Source organism: Falco rusticolus, chromosome 7, assembly GCF_015220075.1.
Source record: "Falco rusticolus isolate bFalRus1 chromosome 7, bFalRus1.pri, whole genome shotgun sequence".
Classification (NCBI taxonomy): Eukaryota; Metazoa; Chordata; class Aves; order Falconiformes; family Falconidae; genus Falco; species Falco rusticolus.
Window position 1 is genome coordinate 34,472,699 of NC_051193.1, and position 27,921 is coordinate 34,500,619.

The window sequence follows — 27,921 nt, forward strand, 5'->3', positions numbered from 1 at the left end:
TATTCTTTTTGGTGAAGGAAATAAAGCTGCTGCGCACCCCTCGTTGTGACAATTAATTGCATGTAAAGCTTTCCAGCAGGTATCACCAGAAAATGTAATTTACTATTTGGCAGCTGTTAGTTTTATGGAAATCATTATGTACGCCGTTGGTCTGGAGGAAACTATTGCAGCAATACCGCCCGGACTTTCCTTTATTGCAAAGTGTTGTTGCTTAAAACTGAAATGACTTTTGTGCGGCCCTGTGGAAGGAAAATAGACAATTTTTTTCTCCTCTTGCAGTCCCCTTCCAGCAGGCTCCAGGTGGTACCGTGCCGGGGCTGCCCGACCCAGGGCCCCGCTGCCTGTGGGGCGCACACAAGCACTGCACCGCGTCCAGGCTGGCCGCCTGCCTTTTCGGGGGACACCCCGCGCCCCCGGGGAGCCCCCTCCGAGGCTGCACGCCCGGCTGCCCCACGCCGCCCCAGCCCCCATCTTCTCGTCCCGCGTTGGGCCGGACCCGCCTGCAGTCCGTCCCCCGGTCCCGTGGGGCGGCTGCTGGGCACCTGCGGGGCCTCCCGGCTGTCGCGGGGAGAAATGGCGGCGCGGCGGGGGGAAATGGCGGCGGGCAGGCGGGCGGGCGCGCGCCGGCAGGAGGGGCGGGGCGGGGCGAGCGGGGCGGGGCGAGGGGGGGCGCGCGGCAGCTGCGCGGCGGCGGGTTCGTCCGGCCCCGCCCCGCCCCGCCCCGCGGTGGGTGCGCGCGGCTGGCGTCCCTCGCGCCGCTACCGGCCCGCCGCCATGGCTTTCACGTTCGCCGCCTTCTGTTACATGCTGGCGCTGCTGCTCACCGCCGCCCTCATCTTCTTCGCCATCTGGCATGTGAGTGGGGGGGGGCGGCCCTTAGCGCCGTCCCTCCCGCGCGGCCCGAGGGGCGGGTGCCCGCCGTCCCGCCGCCCGGGCTGCGCTGCGGGGCCGGCAGCCTGCCGCCCTGCCCGCCGGGAGGCCCCGGGCGCTGCTCGGGCCGCTCCCCCGCCGAGGCCGGCGCTAGGCCGCGGGGCTAGCTAGTCCCGCTCCTGGGCGGGAGGTGCCCTCCCGCTCCCCGCGCCGGGCCGGGGGCAGCTGGGGCTGGCCCTCGCCGCGGGGGGCCTGCGGGGGCGGGGGGCGGCTCGACTGTGGCACCGCGGCCGGGGCGCGCTGTGGGGGTGTCCCCGCGGCGGGCTGCCGGGGCTCCGCGCCCTGCCCTGCCCGGCGGCTGGTGGGGCGCCCGGCGGCTTCCCGGGGGCCTGGCGGGCCGGAGGCCGAGCCGCCTGCCCGGGGCCGCGCTGGGCGTTGGGGCCCCCGCCTGGGCCGCCGGCCTGGAGAGGCGGAAACCCGGCGGTGCCGCTCTGTGGATAAAATGGGTTTTCAAGTTCCGATGTAAGACACGTCCCTTTCAATAAACGGCGCTTTACATGAGCGCAGCCTGAAAATGCAGTTGTTGAAAATGTTTTCGGCTGAGGTCAGTTTGGCTGCAAACTTAACTGAAAGAATGAGTTGAGAGTGGCATTTTTTCCCAACTTGAGATCTGATAATTATAATCGTTAATATTTTGGGGGGAGTTTTCTGTCTTGAGCCTGACCCGGGGAGAGCTAGCCAAATGGGAACCTGGCTTGGATCAACTGTGAGATCCTGCTCTAGGAGAGGATGTGATGTTTGCCGTGACCCTAGTGTGGAAGTGGCTTTCCTTGTATTTCATCCCGCACCCTTGTCTGATTTTTATGGCAAGAAAAGGTTAAGTATATGTGGGGGTTTTCTTTATGGATGCACCTTTTAGACATACAGGTAGGGTCAGCATGTACTTTGACAATGAGACAAAACATTTGGCTGCTTTTAAGGTCACTGTTGCTTTTTCTTTATTAACAAACCCTGTGTCGGGTTCCTGTTCCAAGAGAGTCACTTGCGAGGTTTGGGGTCTGCGCGCAGCGTGGGGTTAAAAACTGCTGAAAGTGACATTGGAAGCTCGTTGTTGGTGGGGAGGTAAAAAGGCAGAGTGTGGGCAGAGGTCTCTGAACGCCTGAAGTGTTTTCTGCTTTTTTCTTTGTATAACCTGTTTCGAATGTGACTTACCTGTGGGTTTGTGACACTAGGGTTTACTCAGGAGAGATTATGTTCCTGGATAGAATGGCAGCAGTTGAATGTTATGGCTCTGTGCCAAAAATGTCATTTTTCATGCATAAAATACTTTGCTGCTCCTGCACTGAAGAATCCTAACTGTTTCAATTTTTATTTTTTTCCTAGATTATAGCATTTGATGAACTGAAGACCGATTACAAGAATCCCATAGACCAATGTAATACACTCAATCCTGTAAGTAGCACGCTAAATATTTTTTAAATTAATATATGTAAAATGCTTGTTGGGTGTTACTTTGATGTAATCAGACTAGGCAATAGAATTGCATCTGGGTTGACAAAACCTAGCTGTTCGACAGAAGTTCTAAGGAAAATGCTTTGTCTGATTCTTTACTTTCAAGTTGAATATTCTGACTGTTATTAATCAGCTGGTGATCTTGTCAGCTGTCGTACTAACATTCTTTCAATCTGCTTTCTACGTTTTCGGCACAAAGACAGTTGAAAAGGTCAAAAAGATTAAAAGAGTCAAAATTGCATTAAAGGTGTGTACTGCTTTTCAGTTTAACGTTTTTAATGCCACTTTCATTTTGTTAGGAACGTTTGTAATACTATTAAGCTGTTTTGTTTAGTGTGCCTGTTCATCTGCTCGTTATTCATTTGTGGGGGGTTTATAACAGTGTCATGGGTTTCCATATTTTGTGCAAAACAATTTTGCTTGCTTACCCAGTAAAGTGGGGAAAACTGTTACATGCCTGTTACAGGTCCTCTTGGTTAGCCAAAGTAACTTCAGGTAGAAATAATACTTCTCAAGCGAGATGTATTGAACGCTGAGATTGTAGGAGATGAATTGTTTTTTAAGCATTGACCAAGTCGATTCTGATCTTGCTTGAGGATTTAGGTGGGCAAAATGTGATAGGCATTATCTTTACTTCTTTGTTTTATGTTCCAGGATCAGGGACGTACTGTGGTGTCCTCTCTTGGATGCAACTCTGATACTCCTTGGTTTATGAAAACAATTTGAAGCAAGCTATTTTCTTGCATCTGTAATAGTTCAATAACAAAAGGGATACTTGTTAAAGGGAATGTAGTTTGATAGCGCAGGGCTTTTGTGTGTTTTTCATGGTTATTACCTTGGCTTGGTTGTGCCCAGGCTGAGGTAGAATGCCGGGCAGCACAGCTGGAGTGGAACTTTACTGTGTTTTGAAGAGTTAAGTAAATTATGCGAATGAGAAATGAATTTACCATTAGCTGCAGGGGGAACCAACCCGCTTGTTCGACATACAGCACGTAAACTGACAACAATTATTACAGCCTGAGAATGGGAGGGGAGAAGAGGCGGTAGGCAGAGGATTGCATCTCAGGGAGTGAGGTTTGCTGCTCAGATAGCTGTGCATCTAACAGTTTCCCTTGCTTGGTCTGTTCTACAGTCATTTCTGCTACAGTATGGGGAAGGGCAAATTCTCATTACATTTATGCATTATGATCTTATTGCAACCTTTGAAGTACAATGCGCATGTTTAATGCAAATATTAACCTTCTGTTAACCCACATGCATGTAGTGTTTATTTATATGATAGCTTTGTGGACTGAAAATATTAAATAACTTAATATTTACTGTTCCTGTGAAAGTAGAATAGATACTAAAAGTGAAGTTAAGATCCTTCGGCGACTCTTGAGGGGCTCTTGTAAATGACGGTGGACAAAAAACGCTGAAGTGTTGTTTTTCTGTACAAAGAATAAAAAGTCCTGGTAGGAGCTGAGACACCTCAGTAGAAAGATTAGCCCAGAATAGTAACTGCTTAGTACACAGTTGATGCCTTCTCTTTGCTGCTCCTATTATAGTTGTATCTCTTCTCAGCAAGGAGATTTCTTCCTCCCTCGCTTCTGTGATAAATATCACAGTAGAGTATGATACAGTTAATTTTCCTTCAGGTCAGCCAGAGAGGATAAAGTGCAGTAAGATTGCAAGAGACAAGTATTCTGGTGTGAGAGTAGGGTTTAATAAACAATCAAGATAAAGAAAAATATGTTTTGAGATGTGTAGTTAAATAAACTACAGCTTTTCAGACCTGGTAAATCTGTCTCAGAAGGGTGCCAAATGCATTGCGTTTTGGATAGGGTTGTTGTTGTTCTGCTATAAATAATTGCCGAGTTGTGAATGGTAAGTATGCAAAAAAGGATCTGGACAAAAATGTTTACGTGAAACATCTCAAGTCTGACGGCTTATTTTTGTTGATGTTGATGCGAGTTTGCTTTGTTTGATATTCTTCATTTAGGGAAGCAGAGTGTTGTAGCAAAGTAGGTGGTGCGAATGGCTGTTGGTAGTTTTTAGATTTCTGGGAAGATATTTTTGGGGTGTAAAAGAAGTGTCTGCTTAGAGAGAATGAAAAAGAATTCTAAAACGCTGAAACTTCAGCATAGTCATCCTATGCAATGTTAGTCATGTTACACAAGAGGGGCAGAGTGCCCTGTGTGTGTATGCGTGTGCACACACATACACAATTTAAATCTTCGTGTGGAAATGGAGTATCTTTCATGAGGAGATGTCCTGAGCTGAGAAGTCAGAAGCGTACGGATTTGCTTCTTTCTGAATTGTGTGATAAAAGGAGAAAATAATACCACTTTGGGGTGACGCGTTTTAGCGAATTTTACTCTTGTGGTGGGTGTGAGATTTTGCTGGCTCTTTGCATGCCTTAATCTATGTATCTCTCCATATTATTCCTATTAATAACACTAATACTACCTGGCATTTCACGCTTTCTGTGATTTCATAGTAAACTGATAATTAGCTCTGTGGGCTTCTGCTGGAAAGCATGATGCTATAAAGCATGCATATTAGGTACTTGTGAAGGAAAACGAAGCTGGCCAGTACACCCTGAACTCTACGTGCGTCGCTGCTGTCATGCCCTCCTGCGCAGCAGGTGGCACAGCGCTCGTCTGTGTGCAGACCCGTGTGTGTGACGGCGTACCTGCTGATTTGGTTGGGTAAAGCTCTGCCTGGGATAATACATTTTGGCGGTAGTTTAAATTTGAAAAATTTTCTATGTGTGCATACCAAAACAAAGCTGTAAAATAGGAAAACACAAAACATCTTTTTGCCTATAAACCATTACATGGAGCACGTGTCCTACTGATATTTCTCTGTTGCATGAGCAGAAATATCTCTATGATCTCTTCTGTTACGAAGGTCACGTATAAAGCGTGGAATCTGTCAACAGTGCACTCTATTTAATAGAAGCAATAAAAAAAGAAAATTGATCTGGGCATTTAACTTTCTAATTTTTTCTTTTTGGTTCATGAATTACCATTGTGAAAACAGCAAGGCAGATACTGCTAGTTGCTGTTTTCACTCTCTGCAGTCTTGTTCTTGTTAGTTGTTTTTAAATAGTATTCTTTAAACGGTAGCTTACCTCCAAAATAAACACCACACATTTTGCTTTGAGTAATCGAAACTTCTCATATTTTTCTTTTCCAGCTTGTACTTCCAGAGTACCTCATCCATGCATTCTTCTGTGTTATGTTTCTCTGTGCAGCAGAGTGGCTTACACTGGGTCTCAATATGCCTTTGTTGGCTTATCATATTTGGAGGTAATATTGATGAGTCTGGTATCTCTGTACTCACGTTAACTGTTCCTTCATTCTGTCGTTGCAGTGTTCCGTGTCTTTGGCAAATAAAGATGCTTTCTGATATGACAGAGAGAAAGTTTACGTCATAGCTATAAAATAAGATTCATCACTTTGCTTTCTCTGTCATTTAAATTTTTTATTCACTTGTGCTATGCAAGAATCAAGTTGTGTTGCATGTGTTGAAGGTAGCTGACATGTCAAAGGTGTGCTAATCCTGCTGACTTGTGGAGCGGATTGCCGGTAGAAGCGGCAATCCTGCTTTCCTCCTACCACCAAGACGTGGGCACCACCTCACCTTGTGCTGGGGAGCTGCAGGAGGAAGCTCTCTGTTTGAAATGTGACCCAGCGAAACAGCTTTCACAGCTTGGCTGTATTTGTGCTAGTACCGGCAGGAGGAGGAATCCGAGGGGTGGAGGCAGGACTGTTCCTAGCAGCCTGCGTTAAGCTATAATTTCAGGGTCACTTTGTATTGGCCCGTATGAGTGTTCCTTCACCATGGTAGCCAGCATGTCTTTTAACAAGTAGAGGCTGCAGGTTACGTAGGGTAGTACGTTGGTCTCCTCTCCATCCTTTTCACCCCTTCCATAAGGAATTCAGTTTTTCATTTACTTATAAATTTGTCCTAGTCCCTTTTGGCGTACTAGAGTTCAGCATGGTTTAAGGCTGAGGTAAGCTGTTGCAGCACCACCTGGGAACGCCCCTTGATAAGACACATTTAGTATGGGGCTTCGTATTGCTCTCACTGTTCACCATCTCCTACATGGAGTGATGGACTTTGCTGTGAGGGGTGCGATTCCTTGTCTCGGTTCTGGTATTACTTGGTGGGTGGGGGGCAGGAACCAACGTTTCCCATCATCGCCACCACAAAACTAACTGTGCGTCACTTTCAGGTACATGAGTAGACCTGTGATGAGTGGCCCTGGTCTGTATGATCCTACAACCATCATGAATGCAGATATTTTAGCCTATTGCCAGAAAGAAGGATGGTGCAAATTAGCATTCTACCTTCTATCATTTTTTTACTACCTATATGGGTAAGTTTTTTTCCTCTGTCTCCCATCTAATCTTCAGTCTGAAATTTTGGCTCAGTGCACAAGAGAAATGTTGTACATGGGACTTCCCTGGAAAAGAATCCACAGTCACCATTTAGTCTGTTTTAAAACACAAGTCTTAATTTGGTCGCAGTTACGCTTTCGAATATACCGTGATGGGAGACTTGAAAGCTCCACACTTTCCTTCTTTTAAGCATAGTATAACAACCCCCCACCCAAGTATTTTCATTTAGAAGCTGGAACAATATTTTTAGAATAAGTAGGTATTTTGATGTAAAAGTGATTTTTGTTGAAGTCAAATGTGGAAGGATCATTCCAAGAGTGAAAAGGAGTGGGAGGCACAAAAGCCAGTGCCACCACCTGGTTCCTCCTCCCAGTTCTTTGGCTCAAAAGCTAACTGGCTGCTGGGTGGTCACATCTGGTCTGGGTGGTGTGACATGAGAAGTAGCGTGCAGGTGTTCTTGGCACGCTGCACTTCTTACAATGCAGCTGGAATAGTTTAGGCTTTCAACATGTAGGCATCACATTTGTACAGGGCTCCCTGGGGTAATGTCACTTGCTCTAGTGACAACCGTTGTTGCAGCAGTTCATGTGGTACTTTACAGTGCCCTTCTGATGTGTTGTGTGGAATCTTCAGTCACAATCCACCTTCCTCACACCAGTTTGTTCCTTAGAATACACAACTGTATCATAAAATGTGTAACATGAATGGAAATGGTGCATCTTAACTATTTTCATTTTATTTTCCAGCATGATTTATGTTCTGGTGAGCTCTTAAGAAGACATTGATCGAGCATTGTTCCAGTTAAGTGCATGCAAAAGCCACAAAACATGGATTCTTTACAATGAGAGCCTCTTACCAAGTTTAAACACAGAATCTGATTATTGCATTTGTGTTAGGAATTTATGGTTCCCCTGTTTTTTAACATATTTCCACACTTTATACTTGTGGAAAGACTGTTTTCTTATATTTTACTGGGTTTTTGAAAAGTTCTGACTTCGCACTCCATAAGGAACAGCCATAATCTTCAAGTAGGTATGCGTTACTGACTAGCCTTAGTGCACTAGGGATTTTCTTTAGGCTGGGCTTTGTAGTGGCTCGTTTGGACTTGTGTATCCCACTTGTAACTATGAATCAGCTGTAGCTGCTGAATGCTTGGGAAGGACCAGAAGTGCTCTGTGTTTTACCTGTAGGCGATGTTGGCCTTAAGAGATAAATTCATGGACACAATTGCAAAAAATAGTTCTGGTTTGTTTGGGGTTTTTTGTTGTGTTTTGCTTCCCCCACCCCCACCCCACATCTGGTTAGTCCTTCCCTGTATATGCATGGTTCAGAGACTTCTATATTTTCTCCAAACATTTAATCTTGCTTTAATCTCAAGCATATGTCATTGTGATAGAAGTTGAATTGTCCACAAAGGAATGTATTTAAGTGATTATTTTTTTTCAATGTCTGTGCTGTCTTATTAACAAATGGACAAACCTACATTTGTCAAGTCCAACGATGAAAATACTTGAGTAATACTACAGACTTTTTCAAAGCAGAAAGTGAGATTGTGAAACTGCCCTGCTGTTCCTTAGTGCAATAAATAAAAATATTAAAAAAAAACCTCAGATGTGGAAACACTTATTTTTACCTGGTGCCTTGTTTTGTTTTGGAATTGAACAGATACTTGTTGTATTCATCAGTTAGTTTTTTTGATGGATAATTGCATTCCCTTTTAAAAATGGAACACTGAATCAAGTTGTACCTGGAAAAGGGAAGCTCTGCAACACGGGGAGTTCCACCTGAATGTGAGGAAAAACGTCTTTACCGTGAGGGTGCTGGAGCGCTGGGACGGGCCGCCCAGAGAGGCGGTGGGGTCTCCTTCTCTGGAGACATCCAAACCCGCCTGGGCTGTGCAGCCCGCTCTAGGAGACCCTGCTTGAGCAGGGGGTTGGGCTGGGTGAGCTCCAGAGGTCCCTTCCAGCCCCACCAGGCTGGGGTCCTGTGAGGTAGACACTTTGTAAGAGTCATTATTATATTGATGACAGGTCACCAGCCAAACAGTAATGAACACAAATAAAATGTATTTTTAAGGCAGTGAGTATTAAAGGCTGCTAAATAGAGGCAGATGCTGCATGTCCTGTAGGATTTCCTTCCCCCACCCCAACATTAGACATGCAGATTTGGAAGTGAGCAGTTGTATCACACAGGCAGTAGCAATGAGAAACCGTAAAGGTCAGGAGCGAGGTGTCTTGCCCAGGTGTCTGCTGCATCCACGTGGACAAAGGTGCACCATGCTAGCGTGCATTATCGCGATACTGATCTCAATGTTGTATCCTTTGTTGCCAGATGTGTGGCTAGGTTCTCCCGAAACTCATGGAGGTAATTGTACTGCTGGAAAAGCACAACCAGATTTGTAATGAGTGCTCTGCACTTCCAGAGGGGGTACTACCCATATCAAAAAGCTGTATCTTGTAAACTTTTTAAATATCAGCTCCTCTTTCCTTTATGTAGAACGGTTTTAAAAGCCTAACATCCAGGACTCACACCAACAGAAGGAAGTATGTAGAGTAGCTAAAAATCCCACCAAAAGAAGAGAAACCCCATTAAATTCAGCCACTTGGGCCTCCTGCCATGTAGGTTTTCACACTAGTGCTAGGACACTTAAAAGATGACTGCAAGTCTATTGATGTAGTAGCTACAGAGGACAAACGTGGCTAGCTGGGTTAGGAAGATGGAATAAAACCAAGGCAGAAAAAGCAACCAGATGTCCACATTGTGAGGAGAACATGAGTAACAGAAAAAGGGACATAGCTTAGCGAGTTATGAGCAGGTATAAGGATGAGAAAGCAACAAGTTACTAATGGTGAAGAGCAGACAGGGAGAACAGATGTTGAATTCAGTAGAGGCAGAACAAGACAGAATTGGCACAAAAGCAGAAAGCCAGAAGCAGCTCAAACCCAAGATGGCAGCAGGGGCACCAGCTGCAGAGTATCTCAGAAAGACCAGAGGGACCCCTTCACGAAGAGGAGGACCAGCTAAGCTCTCCACTTGTTTCACCACGTGATTAAGCTGCTGTAGCCTCATTACCTTGATGGTCTGTATCGCTCCAGATCCCCTCAAGTTCCTGAGGCTGTCTATCACTTGCTGAGGCGCCAGCGTGTCCAAAAGCTGAAGCAGGAGACACGCAGCTACTGTGAATGAAAGGTATATAGGCATGCATGCTGCTGAGCACCTCTGGCTGTGCGCAGCACCACTTTTGCACAGTAGTAGGTTTGTTCCATGAAAACCACTCCAGTAAAACTCAACCTCTTCGTACCAGGGTCACAGAGTAGTTGGATCTTTTGCTGAACAGAATTTCTTGGCACTGGCCCCATCTGCCTGCTGTTCCTGCCCAAGCCTGCAGGTTTTGGAAACAGGTGAAAACCCCTCCCCCTGTTTCCCCCCTGCCTTTCCAGCAGCATTTGGGATGCAAATTCTAGGCTTTTCAAGAACGGGTCCCAGTACACCCAGTAAATTCCCCTTTGTGTCTTCTGACCACATTTGCTTTTTTAGCAGTATTGCCACCCCCTCCTTCCAGGACACACACAATAATTAAAGGCCCTGAAAACTTTAGGGGGAACACTGGGCTGAAGAAAGATGCCGAGGAATAGGTTCATCTTTTTTTGATGAGAAGTTCGGGGAAAAGGAGAAGGTGCAATCCCATCAGTCAGATGAGACTAAAATGTGCAGTGAAAATGGAGAAAGAGTCAGGAATTTGACAGAACTTCCCATCAGCCTCACTGAAAGACTGCCCCTGTCTGACCCTCCATCTTCTCACCTACATACTAAGGTCTATACTGTGACATACTTATGTCACTCATCACTATTTCTATGCCACTACCATTTGACAATTTGACCTTTCCTAAGAAGTGGGCCCAAATACATTAACTAGCCTGCTCTTTGTAGTGGCAGCTTGCACTGTAACCACAGTTAAGCTTCAAGTAGAATTTGGCTCCTTTAGACAGTGCTGTCTCATGATAACGGGCAAGATGAGCGAGTTAGGTACTGAGAGGGGGAAGACAACTGCTTACCGAGACATGAGCGCCCGAGACCACTGTAACAGCTGAAATAGAAGAAAATAGTTGATTTTAACAAGCTGTAGTACACTGCAACACCCAGAGCCCCCTCAATATGTAAATATATGAACACAATTCTTGCCTTAATATAATCAAGAGGAGTAGGGGTACAAGAAAGTCAGAATAAGAGTTTCAATAGAAATACCCACAACGCTATCTCCTGTTTATTCTTCAGGCCTTCCTTAAGTGGTGCCTTTCTAGAGGAACCTCAGTTTTAAAGCTCCCCCTTATTCATGGGAATAGTCCCAAAGGCACAGGAGGACAATCTCAGTTTTCTTTAAATCCTACTCCAGATTAAGGTTTTGATGATAGCTGTAAGACAATGAAAGCAGCAGGGTTCTGCATCAGCAGGAAGCCCAAGGACTCAGTGGACACCTATGCAAGGAGCTGTCAGCGGGACCATTAAGAGAACATGCAACTTGCAGAGCTCTTCCCCTCTACCCTGCGCACAGCTACACGTGTCTAAAGAAATTACTTTAAACCAGTTTTGTGCAATTTAAGAGTGAATTTTGCACTGCTGGAACCCACCGAGTCCCTGATAAACAACCCAGGGGTGTGTTATCCTCTGACAACAGCTGCTTTAGCTTACAACTCATACTGTACACCCAATATCGAACTAGGCTAGCAGCAAGGAGTCATGTGGTGCCATCCAACACACGCTTTAAAGCCCTGCTGGATAGAGCAAGAGGAAATGAGAGATTCAGATCTTACAAAGGACAAGGTAGCTCCAAAAGGAGCTTCAAGAAACACAAGCAGCTTTTCAATGCTTGAACTAACCCTAAAGAACACAGCTGTCATTGGACAGCATTCTGTTGCAGCTGGTTGTGCATCTAGAGACAAGCTGGTATCTTTTACAGGAATGTGGGGTGAACCAGAACCTACTGTATGATTGTTTTCCGGTTACTTTCCAAGCAGCTTCTGAGCTCTTCCAGAATTTTGCAGCACTTGGCAATGTCAGGAGCGTCCCCATCTGGGATAGGATAGTGGTGCACACAGATCCCATGCTGTTGGTAGGCATCTATAAGGTTTGGCACTCTGTATTTTAAGAGCTCTCCTCTGGTACAAAGCACAAATATATCCTGGGTCCCATAATTCTTTAGTTCTTCTGCCAACAGATTAAGACACTTGCAAATAAACAAAAGCCTATAAAACTTAAGGATAAACAGATAAGCTACTTGGTACTGATTCTCTTTTTTAATCTCTGAGGTTAAGACAATAGGAGTTGGCAATTTTGCTTTGAGCAGCATTTACTTCTACTGACTCTCTCCCACATTTGCCCTCAGGTAACCCATGAGTGGAATTTTCTCAGTTCAGAGTCTTGAGACAAGCCTCATTAGAACTGTCAGCACTCTGAACCATCTGTTAACTGCTGCCAGCTGAAGCATGATTCTGTCCCACCTCCAGCTGTGACTACATCCAAACCGCGTGGGTTTTTGCTATTAGCCTCTGCTCTTCTAGTGTTTACAGATGAACACTCGGTACAAATCTCTACATAATTTCATCTTTTCTATCCCAATCTCACTTTTGTCTGGGAAGAGGAGATTACAAGTTTGTAATTCATCTTGATCCCAGATGCTTTGAAGAGACTTTCTCCTGCAAATGACTTGGCAGACCTCAGGGTTACTGTGAAAGATAGAGATGCCTGTATAGCTCCAGCCTGGCCATACCCTGACTATTTATTCAATATTTGGTGGAGAAGCCACAGAGAAAGTGGCATTGCATACTTGAAAATGGTACCTAATACTCATAACAGTGACCGTGCTAAGGTACTTGCTGCACCTTCAAGCACAGTATCACCAAAACTCAGGCAGACATTGCTGTCAGACATACCCTCAAACAGGACTTTGTAAAGAACTGCCTTGCATTCTAACATCATGACATGCACATAGACAATTATAGCATCCATCGTAAAAGTATGATTAAGAGACCACCATTTTAGACACCTGGTGTCTGGATCTTTATGCCCAGATTAGATGAACAGCAACTCCAGAAGTCTCCAGACTAAGACAAAGTAAACCTGCAACTTCTCAGCAATTTACACTTTCAATTTACCTGCATGCTGTTCTTGCTGATTACATGAAAATGAGAGACATTTACACACTGTCCAGAAGACTCACCTATATCTTTCTGAAGATTTCTTCTGACATCCTTAAACCTGCAACCTAAAATAAATTATGGATGACAGTTACCACTCCAGGTATGTGACATTTATGGAATGGCTGCTACAGCTGAAGAACAGAGCACAGACAACCTCTCCTTCAGAGCCAAAGTAAACAACAAAGCCACACCCCAAATACCACACAGTTCTTATTTTTGCAAATAGATCACTGGCACAGAAGACAGTTTGAACACCATTATCTGATTAACACTGTAATTTAATAGGATTAAAAAAATCTGCCCAAGGTTTTAAACTGCTATGCATTTATCCAGATTAAAAGTTTGGGATATTATAAAGCACAGTACAGCTTAAACACCCCCCTCCCAAAAAAAACCCCAAAAAAACAGCCAACCAAACCACCCAACAAACAAAACCTAAACAAAAAACCCCAACAAATCAGAGGGCTGGATGGAGATCACTTAAGAGTTGTCTGGTAGGAAAGTGAGTTCCCTCTTCTGTAATGCTCAGCACAAATCACATTAAAAATCCTCCTTACTACTCAATCTTCAGCCACTTTCATTTTTTCCTCATACCATGCTACCGAGACATTTTTGCAACCCTTGCAGAATACTGCAGCACAACACTCACAGCTATGGTTTGGTTTGTAAGATGCAATTGCTCAAAACATTTACACTGCATCCTCCCTCTGTCTCCCCTCTTCCCCTTACAGCCCCACAGGCATAAAATTCTTATGCCTTTGCTGACAACAGTCAGGACTGTGCATATCCTCTAACACCTTCTGAAAGCATGACAGCAGAATCCTGCAGACCAAAAGCTGTATCAGCAGGGCTGTGACTGGAGGTTGTAATATGAAGATGAAACAGCTATTACATGAACAGGTGAGGTAGCTAAAAAACATAATGCAGGGTTTTTTTTGGCATATATATGTTAACCGGTGTTCAAGCGTTAGTGGGATTTTCATCAGTGCTGGCTATCATCCACCTCAAGGTACCCTAAGTTCAAATATTATTCAACATTTGTTTTCTAGTTTAGTGTGGTGTTGTTCCCAAGCCTGTATATTTCTCAGAGTTGGCTAATGAAAATCAAGTAACTGCTTTAAATGAAGTAGGGAAAGTTCACATTGTCACTACCACCAGTTCTGTCTCTTTCGTGACCACAGGAGATACACCATGGCTGAAGTTCTGGTAGTTAAAAATACAGTGAAAGCTTATATGTTAATTTTTATATCATGGCCATGGTAGGGCAACCCAGACACTAAGGGAGAGCAGTATAGAACGGTCAGCACAGCAAGTGATTTTAATTCAGGCCCGATATATTTTATTAAGGAATTATTTATTAAAGTAGTCTTGTTTCACTGTTGTTGCTTGTTATAAATAGTAAGCCAGGCCAAAAAGCCAAATATTTTAACTGACAAGGGAAGACAACCACTATTCTCTTACCACTCTGATGTATGATCTTGCATTAAGATATTCTTTAGATCAGCTTTGGTATTTCTGAAACAATGACTCCAGTGGCAGATTAAAAACCAAGTCACCCTACCAAGCACATGCAACTGAGGATCTTGGAGTGCAAGGTATTACCTTTCTTCAGCTTCAAACATGTCTGCTAATTTCAGTGAACACTTCTTACCTGGAAGGGAACATAATCCCAGGAACTCAGAAGAGTAGACAGGAGACAAAGGCAACCTATCAGGGGAGAGAATAAAAAAAGTCAGAACAGAACATTTTAATTATTTGAATAGAGATAACTCACTACTAAACACTCCTTTTCTGTGGGACCATGAGACGAGTTGCCTACCTATCATTCAATTTTAAGAATAAACTGAATAAATTCCAGTGTTATTTCTATGACATCAGACAAGGGAATCACACGTTTGGTAGCATACTTCATCGCATACCCCTGCCCAAGAGAAGGACTGAAAATGTTGATGACTCCCCGCGCCTCAGCACCGAGACCCCCGGGCCAGCAGGACCAAGGGTGGCCAGGAAACGCTCCCAGAAGCGGGCCTGGCCCCGCACCCACAGGCAGCTCACCGGCAACACCTTCATCCCCTGCCAGGGGCACCACCGGCCCAGCCCCAGCCTCCGCCCTCCCGCTAGCAGGTCACCGGGGCGCGGGTTTTCCTCAGGAAAACACTCCCGAGAGAGATTTAATGCAAGCTCCCGCGTCGTTTCTGAGGGAAAAGTCACCCACACCCGCCCCGCGGCGCGCCTTACCAGGAGACAGGGAGCGGCCTCAGCTCCTCCTCAGCAGTCTCGTCGTCAGAGGAGTCGAAGTCGCTCATTGCCATGGCGCAGGGCTGCGGCGGAAGGAGAGCCAGAAGCTCACCTGGGGGCCGGCACCGGGCCGGCGCGCGCCCGCCCTGCCCCCTCGGCCGAGGCGGCACTGAGGGACCCCGGGAGCCAGAGCCCCGGCCCCGCTCCCACTCCCGGTCCTTACCGGCTTCACCATGGCGCCGCTCTCCGCCGGCCGCCCGTCCGTTTGAACTGTCCCCGCCCACCCCAGCCACTTCATTGGCCAAGCCTTTCCCTCCCTTCGCCCAATAGGAAGCTGTCGCGCACAGGAAGCTTGGAGAGCCAAGCGGCCGGCCTTACGGCTTCACGAGAGGAGCATTCTGATTGGTAAGCAGCGAAGGAGAGGCGGGCTTTAAAAAAGATAAACAACCTAGAGCTGGCAGCGGAGGGTCTCTGCGCTGATTGGCTGAGGTGGTGTGGCGGGAAGGGGCTGCGTCTCGAGCCCCCGGGGGCCTTTGCAAGTGGCTGCCCCAGCCCGCAATTCCTTTTTTTAAGGCCGGCTTTGCGTTTCTGACTGAAAAAGAAGTGAAAGTAGGTTTACTTTTAATTGCTTTCACGTTGCCCCAGCCCTTTTAGCTTGGGATGCTGTTCCTGAGGTATATGTGTTGCAAAGTGTCCGGTCGATGTCGACGTGGAGTACTGTCCAGGCTCCTGCAGCGCCAGCCTTTTATTTCCGTTTCTCTTTGGTAGTCTTGTATCACTCACAGCACCTGTGAGAGCAGGGATGTGCTTGAATTTATGGGGTCTGAGTGCAGTTTGGTGGCGCCTTTCAGCATTAGTGTGGTTTTTGTGGGTGGCTGTACCCTTCATGGGTGCAGGGGAGTTCTCAAGGGGCTCCCAGGTACACTGCAGAGGTTTTGGGTTACCAGTTCTGGGTGCAGAGAAAATAGGACTTTCTAAAAGCAGAAAATGAGCTATGCTTGCTCTTTTAAACCGTGAACTTAATATCAAATATTTTGGCAGCAGTAAGACATAGAACTTTTGGGACTGTCCGCACGTCACAGGTATACTTTTAACATTGCTGCTTAGGTCGCTGACTCACAACTCCATGTACAAGGAAAGCTGAAGGTGGCTGTCGTGTATGCTCTTGTGAGATCTCATGGAAAATTCAGACTTAAAGCAATTACATACATCCACATCCTGCTCTTGCCATGGTCCTCTTTTCAAAAGTCCAGTGTAAATAGGTTTTAGGGATATTACATGGAGTTTTTAGCTGAGTTTAACACAAAAGATGGCTCCAGGGGAGGGAGGGAGGGGTGGGGGGAAGATTCTGGATGCCTCATCTTTAAGAGCTTAGGGCATTTTAGTAGACCTCTTTTTGCAGCATATCTGGTTTATTGTGCCAGTAACTCTGGCCATTAAATAATAGGAAGAAATGCATAAGTTGATAGTGTGGAGTTTTGTTTTTTAAAATTGTTTTAAGGCATTTCTAGTCTGTGTTTAGACTTGTGTAGAGCTATGTGGTGAAGGAGCCAAGGAGGAACAGTGATTTTTCACATCAACCTGGAGAATAAAGTCATGGAGACTTTTAAGGATGTTTGAAGTTGAAAGAATGGCTGTGTACAAATTCCTTAAGTAGTTTGAGTTTGGTGGGATTCCCAGCAGGACCAATGCAATGTCTCCAGGTGTGGAGATTTTAGTTCTACATTAGTAATGTTCCACAGCTGGAGGTTTTAATGAAACCTGCCTGAGAAAGATTGTGGAAGCAAATTGCTTGGTATTGCAGGATTTAGGGTAGGTTCAGGGAACGAAGAAACAGATGATGAGAGGATCAAGGAGAAGACCACTTTATTAAAACCTAGAATACGATAGCAGATGTAGAAAGTTACATTACTGAGCATAATGGAGAATTAAAACAATGCAGATGTTGTGGACTACGATGAGCAATGGGAAAAAATTCATCCAAAGAATTGAGGCAACATGAGGACAGCTAGCCACTGTAGCTGCAAATACCACTTTAATGACTCCTACAGCCACTGCATGATGGAACAGGTATGTTGTTTGCTTCTGTTTGCTGTCTTTTTAGCTCTTGTTCCCTTAGAGATTATGTGCAACACTTGTACTATTTGATACAGATGTGAAATTTGCCATACTTTTCTCCTGTGATTGATTTTGTCTATTCATGTGAGAGGTGTTGCAGACTTTAATCTGAGCATTAGATCTTTATGGAAGCAGCAACATGAGAAAGATAAATACAAAAAAATAGCAACGGTGATGATAACTTCTGGTTGTCCTTTGAAAAGATCAAAGGAATTCTTTGGAGTTTGGGTGCCTTCACGTGGTAAAAATCAGTACAGTATTGCATGAAATCTAAAATGGTAATAACAGCTGGTAATGCCAAGGAGTCTGCAAAATGTGAGGCTAAATCTTGGGTCTGTTGTGGCAGGAATGAAATGAAGTGTGAAATCTGAAGTAAATGTAGGAAAAAGTTTGGAGGAAAAAACCCCCAAAAGCAAACCTGGGGAGGTCCTGCGAGATCATTTATTACCATTGGCACCTTGCAGCATGAAATGACAAATATGTCTATTAGTCTTAAATTGAGCTGTTGCCCAGCATACCAAATTGTAATGTGCTAAAGCAACTAGATCAGCTTGTTTGTGGTGTATTTTATAGGAAAGACTTACAGGAGCTGGTATGCAAGAAAGTGCCCTTTTGGCATATATAAAGGAACATGTTGACATCAAGGCTTTACCTTCTGGAAATTTTTGTCAGTTTGTAGATTGGAGGCTTGTGCAAAGTGAAGAAAAATAGACACAGACATGGGCTGAAATACATGGCTTGGAGGATTTATTTCACTGGTGTGAAAGGGTGATGAATAAGATATGATTTAACCAGATTTTAATTGGGCTTTTAGATAAATGGTTGGGCCAGGAACAGCTATCTACAAATACCTGATGGGAGAGTCTGAAAAAGATGGACTCTGACTCTTCTTAGGGGAGAAAGAGAAGAGGCAATGGAAAAAAATTAGAATATGGGAAGTCTTTGCTTCATATAAGAAAATAATTGCTTACTGCAAGCATTGACAACAAAATAAAAGTCTGCTTGGTAAGTTTGTGCTTATGCGGTAGCTGCTTGGGATTATGTTTTTTCAATTGGCTCTTCCTGTTTTTGAGATAATAATGCTTATGTTACATGACATAAGACACTTATGCCTCTAATGCGATAATAAATACCTTCCCAGAGATGTTTAAAATAATTTACGGTGAGGGGGTCAGGCAGCAAGATTTTCCAAGGAGCCCTATGTCCCAGGCTTTAAATACACTTATGTAGAATGGGTTTGTGGTCTGGCAGCAAAATCTGCATACAAAATTTGTAATATAAGAAAATGGTGTATGAAAATCCAGACAGGTCTGGTGTGTTAGCTAAGAATTTACTCATGGACTCAATCATGACTCCTGTGTAAGCAACGCTGTACAAACCTATCTGGGTTTTGGGTCATTCTTATTTCTCATTTCTCAGCAAACAGTCAAGTGCCTGAGAGCTAGCTGCAAATGTTACTCTGGCTACATCTGGTCCTTACGTCTGTGTGCACCAAACCAAAGTGAAGATCTTCGTACCTTGAGTTCATAGCTTGTCTACCAGTGAAGTGTTAAAATCTTAATTGCCAGACAAATACAGTTAAGCCTAACCTGGTTTAGTTGTCAGGGGAATAGCCCTTATCCCTGGGGACAGTAGAGTGGTTTGTATATGTAATATCTTCTATCTGCTATTCTGCCCTTGGGTTTCCCGGACAAAATAAATAATGGATTTACTTTGGGTAAAAGCTTAGGAGTGAACTAGTGTGTCTGCAGTGGAGGCAGGCAGGGACTAGTGTGAAACAAGGAGTGAAGGAACGTATCTTGTTCAAAGAGGAAACTTTAACAAACAAGTTATCTTCCCTTCCTGTAAGGAGCCAAAATGACATCTGAAATGTCCAAACCATCAAAATAATTTTTAAGATAATTGGTAACTGATTATTCCAAACAACCATATGTAATGCCAAATACCTGTTAGTCATCGCTCATTTCATATATCAGTTTTTAGAAGTTGCGTTTTAGTAAGACTGACTAATACATGTAGTGTTCCAAAAGATGCACTGTAATGTCTTTGGGAGCACTCCACTGGTGATATCACCAGAAGATCCCACAGGGCATCGTATTAATTATTCAGATTGTTAGTTTTGGAGGGAAAAAATGATAGGTAGGACACAAAAAAGAAGCCTACAGAGAGTGGACGCAAGGACAGGTAGCCTGGGAGGAATACTGAGACATTGTCCCAGCAGCCAGGGATCAGGTTAGCAAAGCTAAAGCCCTGATAGAATTAAATCTGGCCAGGGACATCAAGGGCAACAAGAAAAGCTTCTGTAGGTACATCAGTGATAGAAGGAAGACTAGGGAAAATGTGGGCCCTCCCTGGAAGGAGGTGGGAGTAGTCAACGGCTATTTTGCCTCAGTCTTCAAAGGCAAGTGCTCTGGCTGCATGGCCAAAGGTGCAGAAGGCAAAGGCAGGGATAGGGACAATGAAGAACAGCCTGCTATAAGAGAACATCAGGTTCAAGACCGTCTAAGGAACCTGAAGGTGCACAAGTCCATGGGACTTGATGAGATGCATCCACAGGTCCCGAGGGAACTGGTGGATAAGGTGGCTAAACCAGCTGTCCATCATATTTGAGAAGTTGTGTCATTCCGGTGAAGTTCCCACTAACTGGAAAAGGGGAAACGTAACCCCCATTTATGAAAAGAGAAGTAAGGAAGACCTGGGGAAGTCCAGGCCAGTCAGTCTCACCTCTGTGGAAACATCATGGAGCAGGTCCTCCTGGAAACTATGGCAGGGCACATGGAAAATAAGGAGGTGGTTGGTGACAACAAACATGGCTTTACTAAGGGCAGATTGTGCCTGGCACATTTGGTGGCTTTCTGCAATGGGGTTACAGTGTTGGTGGATAAGGGAAGAGCAAGTGACGTCCTCTACCTGGGCACTGTTTAACATATTTGTCAGTGACATAAGACAGTGGGCCTGAGTGCACCCTCAGCAAGTTTGCCAATGACATGGTGTGGTTGATGTGCTGCAGGAAAGGGATGCCATCCAGAGGGACCTTGACAGCCTGGAGAGGTGGGCCCGTGCAAATGTCACGAAGTTCAACAAAGCCAAGTGCAGGGTCCTGCACGTGGGTCAGGGCAATCCCAAGCACAGATACAGGCTGAGCAGAGAATGGATCGAGAGCAGCCTGGAGGAGGAAGACTCGGGGTTGTTGGTGGACGAGGAGCTCAGCATGGCCTGGCGATGGGCGCTTGCAGCCCTAACCCTGCGCTGCATCACCAGTGGCGTGGCCAGCAGATTGAGGGAGGGGATTCTCTACCTCTCCTCCACTCTGGTGAGACCCCACCTGCAGCACCATGTCCAGCCCTGGGGCCCCCAACATAAGAGGACATGGATGTGTTGGAGCGAGTCCAGAGAAGTCCATGAAGTTTCTCAGAGGGCTGGAGCCCCTCTGCTATGGAGACAGGCTGAGGGAGTTGGGGCTGTTCAGCCTGGAGAAGAGAAGGCTCCAGGGAGACCTGACAGCACCTTCCAGAATCCAGAGGTGCCTACAGGAAAGCTGGAGAGGGACTTTTTACAGGGGCATGTAGTGATAGGGCAGAGGGGAATGACTTTAAACTAAAAGAGGGCAGATTTAGGTTAGACAGTAGGAAGAAATTCTTTACTGTGAGGGCGGCGAGGCGCTGGCACAGGCTGCCCAGAGCAGCTGTGGATGCCCCATCCCTGGGAGTGCTCAGGGCCAGGCTGGATGGGGCTGGGAGCAACCTGGGCTAGTGGAAAGTGTCCCTGCCTGTGGCAGGGGGTTGGAACTAGATGGTCTTTAAGGTCCCTTCCAACTCAAACCGTTCCGTAATTCTATGAAGACAAGTGAATGGAAAAAATGCATTTCAGAATCTTTAAAATAGAATTCCTTTCTACTTTTCCAAAACCTGCATTTTTATTTTTAGACTCAATCCAGTAACTTACATCCACTGACATTCTCGGGGCAAACCCTTCTTTGCAACATACAATTTAAGGGAACAGGCTAAGATGAATGACTACAGAACTAAGAAAAGAAAGAATCCTCTGACTTTGCATCCAATGCTTTAACCCCCATTTTTTTTAGTCACAGTGCGTATCCACAAACAGCAAGAGACAGCAATATATTTTAGTTCCTTCAAAACATAGATACCAACCCCTGACACTGACTTCAGCCACATCCCCCTTTTGTTCCTATGGCCTCCCAGAGCAAGTCCCTTGAAATAAGATTTTACAGGTTGCAGGAAGTAACTTTTGGTTTTTTATTGCACTTTTCCTCTCCAAGTTGCATTTTGATACTTAGAATCCTTTCTTGTTCTGAAAAGTCCGGACTGTGAAAGTTTAATTATCTCATGAGTCACCCCAGTTGATGAGATTGTAGCTAATTTTCAGTTCAACTCTCTGAAAAACAGGAAAAATTGAGAAAGAAAACATGTAAATTTATCCAGTTTTGTGCTCTGGTAGTATTTCCATTGACTAGTTTGTAGGGGAAAAAAAAAGATTCACTATGCCAGAACTTTCATAAACTTTTCTGGACTATCAAGCTTTAAACATATGTCCATTTATCAAATATTTGGTTTATGTCCTTTACCTTCATTATGGCTCATGAAGTTGTTTCACAGGCACTCACTCAAAACTTTACCTCCTGCTGTTTTCACAATGGCTGAAGTAATAATTCAGCTGTCTGTTTGGGACTATATATCATCTCCACTGTAAAAACCTGTGCTGTCATAGACCAAGTATTTAATATCATTGAAAAGACAATGTCTGGAAGAGCAAGCCAGAAACACACAAAAGCCCCAGCCTCACTGTAGCCTTCTTATAAGGAACTTGGTAAGTGCAATGAAAAAGAACAAAATAATCCATATGCAATGTTTTCCATTTCATCTTTGTTACCATTAAGGGAGTATACATTTTAAAAGTGCAATTTAGTATTAGCTGGGTTAATGTTAAGTAGGGGTGAATTATCTACAAAGCTAATAAAAGCAAACAGAAATAATATTTCCTAGGGAGAACATAATCTCCAGTTAGTGTAAACCAGGATAGCCACCAAGTGTGGCAGCCTTATCAGTGGAAGATTCGGTCTTCTAAGTTTGTTTTGCTTTCCTATGCTTTCCTTCTTTCCTACTGTTGCTGCCAATGTCCTGTTTTGATTGTTGCTTTGAAACTTCATATAAACCACAAATACAGGAAAAAAAGTTAGTAAGAATTCAAATCAGTTTGCTAGCAAATGGTCTCCGATCTCCAAAAGTTTTACAGTAATTATTAAATGATAATAAAGAACAAGTAGGTCCCATGAGGAAAACGGCAATATCTACATGGCCACATATAACTCGGAATAAAAAATACTCCTATTGTATGTCAAGCCAATGATTGATAGGTGATGCTCAGCTCCATGGGCAACATTGCCTTTGTTGCAAATATGACTTTATCCCTTGTAAATCAAGTAACTGCACATGCAAGTATGCTGCTGCATGCACGGTGCAATATAGATATCCACAAATTACCTGCTTTGGAGCAGTAAGGCACAACTGTTAAACTCTCATCTGCTGTGTTGTTGTCATTAACTGTTATTATTACTTGTGTTCTGGTAGGGCTTATGTAGTCAAGTTATAATCACAGGACCCCAGCCTGGTGGGGCTGGAAGGGACCTCTGGAGCTCACCCAGCCCACCCCCTGCTCAAGCAGGGTCTCCTAGAGCGGGCTGCACAGCCCAGGCGGGTTTGGATGTCTCCAGAGAAGGAGACCCCACCGCCTCCTTGGTGGCCCATCCCAGTGCTCCAGCACCCTCATGGTAAAGACGTTTTTCCTCACATTCAGGTGGAACTCCCCATGTTGCAGCGTGTGCCCGTTGCCCTTTGTCCTGGCGCTGGGCACTGCTGAGAAGACCCGGGCTCACCGCGTTTTCTTGGCGCTCGCCCCTAAGATATTTGTAGGCATTGATGAGATCCCCTCTCAGTCTTCTCTCCAGGCTCAACAGCCCCAGCTCTCGCCTGTCCTCACCAGGGAGATGCTCCCGTCCCCTCATCATCTTTGTAGCCTCCGCTGGCCCCTCTCCAGCAGTTCCCCCTCTCTCTGGAACTGGGGAGCTCACACTGGACACAGCACTCCAGGTGCGGCCTCACTAGGGCAGAGCAGAGGGGAGGATCACCTCCCTTGACATGCTGAAATCAAACCACACTGTGCTAAAACCTAAAATAAAAATATTTTTAGTTTTTACTTGATTCAACATGCAATACCTATAGAAGAAGAAAGAAATATAAAGGGAATCATACAGCAGGGAAAATCTTGCTTTTAAATAATAATTTCTCTTGGAACAGATTCTTCAAGGTCATGAACAGACCACTGTAGAAAGAGCAAGTCATGGAAAGTAAACAAAACAAAAAGTACATTTCAGAGACTTTCTTTACCATATTAGATATAACTTCTTTTTTTGTTTAGCACAAACAGGAAAAAAATATGAGAGAACTGTGATAAAAGCAGAGCAGACAAGAAACATACATCATATCACATCAGGAGCACAGTTCTTGAATCCAAATAGCAGTAGACCTTCTTTGTATCTATGAAAGGCTTCACATTTCAATCCAGAATAAACAGGGGTTTGTTGAATACTGTGAGTCAAAACATCCTGATGGCAGTGACACTTATATCATTAGTCTCAATAAAAGCAGGGCAGCCCCCTGCCTTAGAAACACAGAAACTAATCTCCACTAACAATTGCCAGTAACAAATTTTAAAACTGCATGGAATACTATTTTATTTACCTACAACACTGTTTTTCATCACCAGCTTTAGGGCCAAATCTCAGTTCTTGTTTTAATTCAGTAGACATGTAGGATTTATAGGGCCAGACAGATCTTAAGACCCTCTGTCTTGGTTTCAAATCTTAACTCCATGGTACTATGCTGGCAAAAGAATCCATAAATCTAGTTCTATGGCAGCAGCAGCAGTGTGTAACACCATATTCACAAGTAAGTCGCTCTGCAATCCAACAGCTGTTCTCAGTAGGCAGGGTGTTTTTGTTCGGAGCTACAGAGAAATTAGTTTTGAGGCTTTATTGACAGAAGAGACCGCCAATCCATGAGTTTTATGTGTTCAGCCAGCTCTCTGCCACAAATGTATTTGGGTTGTGATTGGAAGTAATGAAAATGCACATGCATGAAAGAAAGAAAAAGTTCCCTCAAAAAATTTGGAGTAGGAGGATAGTTGCTTGTTGTTCTGAAATAACATACCTTGCAAAGAATCTGCCTTCAGCAAACACTTCGGCTTGGAGCAGGCAATCACCATTCACAAATATTTCTGTCAAGGTTTTATTGGCATGGTTTTTGAATAAACCCCTGACAAAACAAACTCAAGTGTAGCTGAAGAACTAAGTAAAGATGCGGAAAATATATGGAATCCCTCAAAATTGTGCTTGCACTTGTACAATTTTCTCTCTCAAGTTCGAATTGTTTCTCCAAACATCACACAATTTTATCTTGTGTAACAAGAATTTTCCATTCATATCCTCATTGTGAGGTGCATTGTAAAGCTTATAATGTGGTGGTTCAGTTTTCTACAAACATAGAATTTAAAGTGAAGGGGGGAAAAGAAGACACTTGAAAATTTTGAAATTCTGTTCGTAGAATCAAGGAGTGCTTTGGGTTGGAAGGGACCTTAAGGACCATCTAGTTCCAACCCCCAGCCACGGGCAGGGACACCTTCCACCAGCCCAGGTTTCTCCAAGCCCCATCAAGCCTGACCTTGAGCACTTCCAGGGATGGGGCATCCACAGCTTCTCTGGGCAACCTGCCTGATGTCTCACCACCATCACAGTAAAGAATTTCTTCCCTGTGTTTAATCTAAATCTGCCTTCCTTCAGTTTAAAGCTTTGTGTATTTGTGCTTGGAATTGCTCTGACCCATATACAGGACCTTGCACTTGGCCTTGTTGAACTTCATGAGGTTTGCATGGGCCCACCTCTCTAGCCTGTCAAGGTTCCTCTGGGTGGTATCCCTGCACCACACATGTCGATGACAAACTTGCTGAGGGTGCACTCAGTCCCACTGTCCATCTTGCTGATCTTAAACAGTTAGTAAAAAAAATAGAAATGTTCCCCAAATGGTTTAGGATTTTTCTTCAGTTAAGTAAAAACTGGAGTTTGATCAAAAGGTAGATTGCCCAGCTGGCCTAGTAAAATATATCAGAAGTAGGAATTATTTTTTGGCTCCTAAATCTTATTTTTATATTTAGGAATCTAGGAGCAATAATGTTATCAAATTATGTCACAAGCTAATGAATTTTACTGAGCCATGTCCATAGTATTGTCAAAGATTCTAAATAGACAAAAGCTTAGTGGTAATCAGGAGCTGAAGTTGTGTGGTGATGGCAGAGAGATCAAAGTGCCAAACATGCCAGAAGCTTGTGCAATGGAAGGAAAATGACTGCATGAATTATACCTACACACTGCCAGCAGGTATGTAATTTATTTTGCTGGGTGTCTACTCATTTAACTTCAGAGAAAATCATCCTGGCTCAAGATGGGGCGATCATAATATCCGTATGCAAAATGCATCACCCAAGGACTTAGTCCAGCCTGCCTGAAGTTCCATCTCCAGCTGTGCCCAGTGCTTTATGAAAGCATTGATATTAGCTCAATAGTAAACTTATGGGACACAGGTTTTGCAATCTTTTTGTTACTTTTTTAAAGCCAAAATCCTGCACACAGTAATTTGTGATTCACTTGGAATGTATTTCAGCCTTCCCCTCAGCACAAAGTTGTGTTTCAGTGCAACTTGTGGTTTTTAAGTAGTTTAGGTTCGATCAGCAGTTAGACTGTAGGAAAAGTCAGCAGCTGGAAGTGTCATCTTCCAGGTGTCATGGTGTGGGCTTCATGGAGTCTGTGATAGTAAGGAAACCTTTGAAGAACCAAAACAACGAAAGAAAAAAAAAACAATGTATGCTTAAGCAGTAGAGAAGAGAACACTACTGGAAGTTAATAGACATCCATCAAAGATGCTGTCATATTTAGATTAAGGGAATAACGAACCCAAGTCAAATGTAAGGTAATAGTAACACAGCTAAAAAGATTTTGAAGGACAAACTCCTTGGAGAGAATTAGTAATATGCTTTTTCCAGTCCTATTGGAAGTAGAACTTGCCACGGAAATTTTGTGGCCTATTGACACTGTTGTAAGAGGAATCCTTGATGAAAGTAAGGTTGAAGTTGAAGACTAAATGAGTTATTTGGATCAATGTTCTTTTCAGAGTAGCTTAGGGATCTTCCAAGAGTAGTCTTTATTCAAGATGTCTCTGAGGAACTACTCAAATTGTAGTGTCAGTAGAAGAGTTTAAAAAACTAACAAAACCCAACACAATGAAAATGCAAAATAAATGGCTAGAAGCAGAAGGTGTTCACTGAAGAATTTCAAAGATATCTGATAATGAGTTCACCAAACTACTATGCTGCTACTTTCTGTCTTGAAATGGAGTTCAGATCACTGGGATGGCAGGTGACAAACACTTTTAGGAGAGTACTCACAAAGATCCAGACTTATGTGGGTCTGACTGCCATATTAAATTGGTCAAAGCTGTGATAAAAATAGAAATAACAGGCATTTGGTTAAGTAAGTTCTGATGGCAAAGAGTAAACACTGCTTTTATAGAGGGAAATCAGGCCTCAGTGATCTGATAATAGTTTTTAGGAAGAATCAAGAAATTGCACTCTTTTTGTGCAGTCCTCTTGGTTACAAGAATGATTTTGACCCAGTCACATTGTTGGCTTAATGTGTCTTGTCATTCTACCATATGATTTTGGGCTTATGGGCCTATTGTTTGTAGGCAAGTTTAGAACACTTAAGGTAAAGACACTTTATGATAATAATTATTCAAGGATATTATCCTATTGAGCAATCCCTGTCTTTTAATGAGTCTGGAAGGCACTGAATACCAGCTCAGGGAAAAACAAGGCCTATGTGCAGCAAAGGCCAAGCATGCCATGCAAATGAGCCTACATAACTTCTGTGCACTGGAGGCAGTTGTGTACCAATTTCAGAGAGAGGAGAGGATGTGTAAATAAACCGCCTTACATCCTTGGCAGCATGGAGTTATTGCTCTGCAGTCACTGAGCTCACTCAGGAATGTGCTTTGTGGGAGAGGGAACAACTCCCAGGCTGTGAAGCCATCAAGGTTTGCAAAGCATCTCCAGGCCAGGAGCTTCACATTTTGGTTATGTAAAGACCATACAGGTAAGGCTGATAGCAGCCTTCCAGTACCTAAACGGGCCTCCAAGAAAGCTGGAGAGGCGCTTTTTACAAGGGCATGTAGTGACAAGATAAGGGGGAATGGCTTTAAACTGAAAGGAGGGCAGATTTAGATAGATAGATATTAGGAAGAAATTCTTTACTGAGAAGGTGGCGAGACATCAGACCAGGTTGCCCAGAGCAGCTGTGGATGCCCCATCCCTGGGAGTGCTCAGGGCCAGGCTGGATGGGGCTGGGAGCAACCTGGGCTGGTGGGAGGTGTCCCTGCCCGTGGCAGGGGGTTGGAACTTAGACGATGTTTAAGGTCCCTTCCAACTCAAAACATTCTGTGATCCTTCCTAGTTTTACTGTTTTCTAAGCA

At 44.3% G+C, this 27,921-nt stretch overlaps 2 protein-coding genes across 2 annotated transcripts; one reads left to right on the top strand and one right to left on the bottom strand.

Annotated features, from left to right (window-relative positions):
- The first annotated feature begins 699 nt into the window (after positions 1-699).
- Positions 700-7,898, top strand: CNIH1 (cornichon family AMPA receptor auxiliary protein 1). The gene is made up of 5 exons (XM_037395070.1): positions 700-855; positions 2,254-2,322; positions 5,563-5,675; positions 6,605-6,748; positions 7,517-7,898. Exons 1-5 carry the CDS (start codon positions 775-777, stop codon positions 7,542-7,544), a joined length of 435 nt encoding a protein of 144 aa, XP_037250967.1. The 5' UTR covers positions 700-774; the 3' UTR covers positions 7,545-7,898.
- CDKN3 (cyclin dependent kinase inhibitor 3) lies at positions 7,485-15,478 on the bottom strand. The gene is made up of 8 exons (XM_037395069.1): positions 15,429-15,478; positions 15,206-15,288; positions 14,619-14,674; positions 12,988-13,032; positions 11,753-11,975; positions 10,826-10,857; positions 9,843-9,946; positions 7,485-9,146 (listed from the first exon to the last, which is right to left on the bottom strand). The coding sequence occupies exons 1-8, from the start codon at positions 15,438-15,440 to the stop codon at positions 9,060-9,062; spliced, it is 642 nt and encodes a 213-aa protein (XP_037250966.1). The 5' UTR covers positions 15,441-15,478; the 3' UTR covers positions 7,485-9,059.
- Positions 15,479-27,921: the final 12,443 nt, after the last annotated feature.

Excerpts from the sequence above, each read along its gene's own strand:
- CNIH1 (XM_037395070.1), top strand. The coding sequence starts at position 775 with ATGGCTTTCACGTTCGCCGCCTTCTGTTACATGCTGGCGCTGCTGCTC. Across the intron at positions 2,323-5,562 it reads AATGTAATACACTCAATCCT|CTTGTACTTCCAGAGTACCT; the intron begins GTAAGTAGCACG and ends TTTCTTTTCCAG. Across the intron at positions 6,749-7,516 it reads TTTTTTTACTACCTATATGG|CATGATTTATGTTCTGGTGA; the intron begins GTAAGTTTTTTT and ends TTTATTTTCCAG.
- CDKN3 (XM_037395069.1), bottom strand. Across the intron at positions 14,675-15,205 it reads AGGCCGCTCCCTGTCTCCTG|GTTGCCTTTGTCTCCTGTCT; the intron begins GTAAGGCGCGCC and ends CTCCCCTGATAG. Across the intron at positions 13,033-14,618 it reads GGGATTATGTTCCCTTCCAG|GTTGCAGGTTTAAGGATGTC; the intron begins GTAAGAAGTGTT and ends AATTTATTTTAG.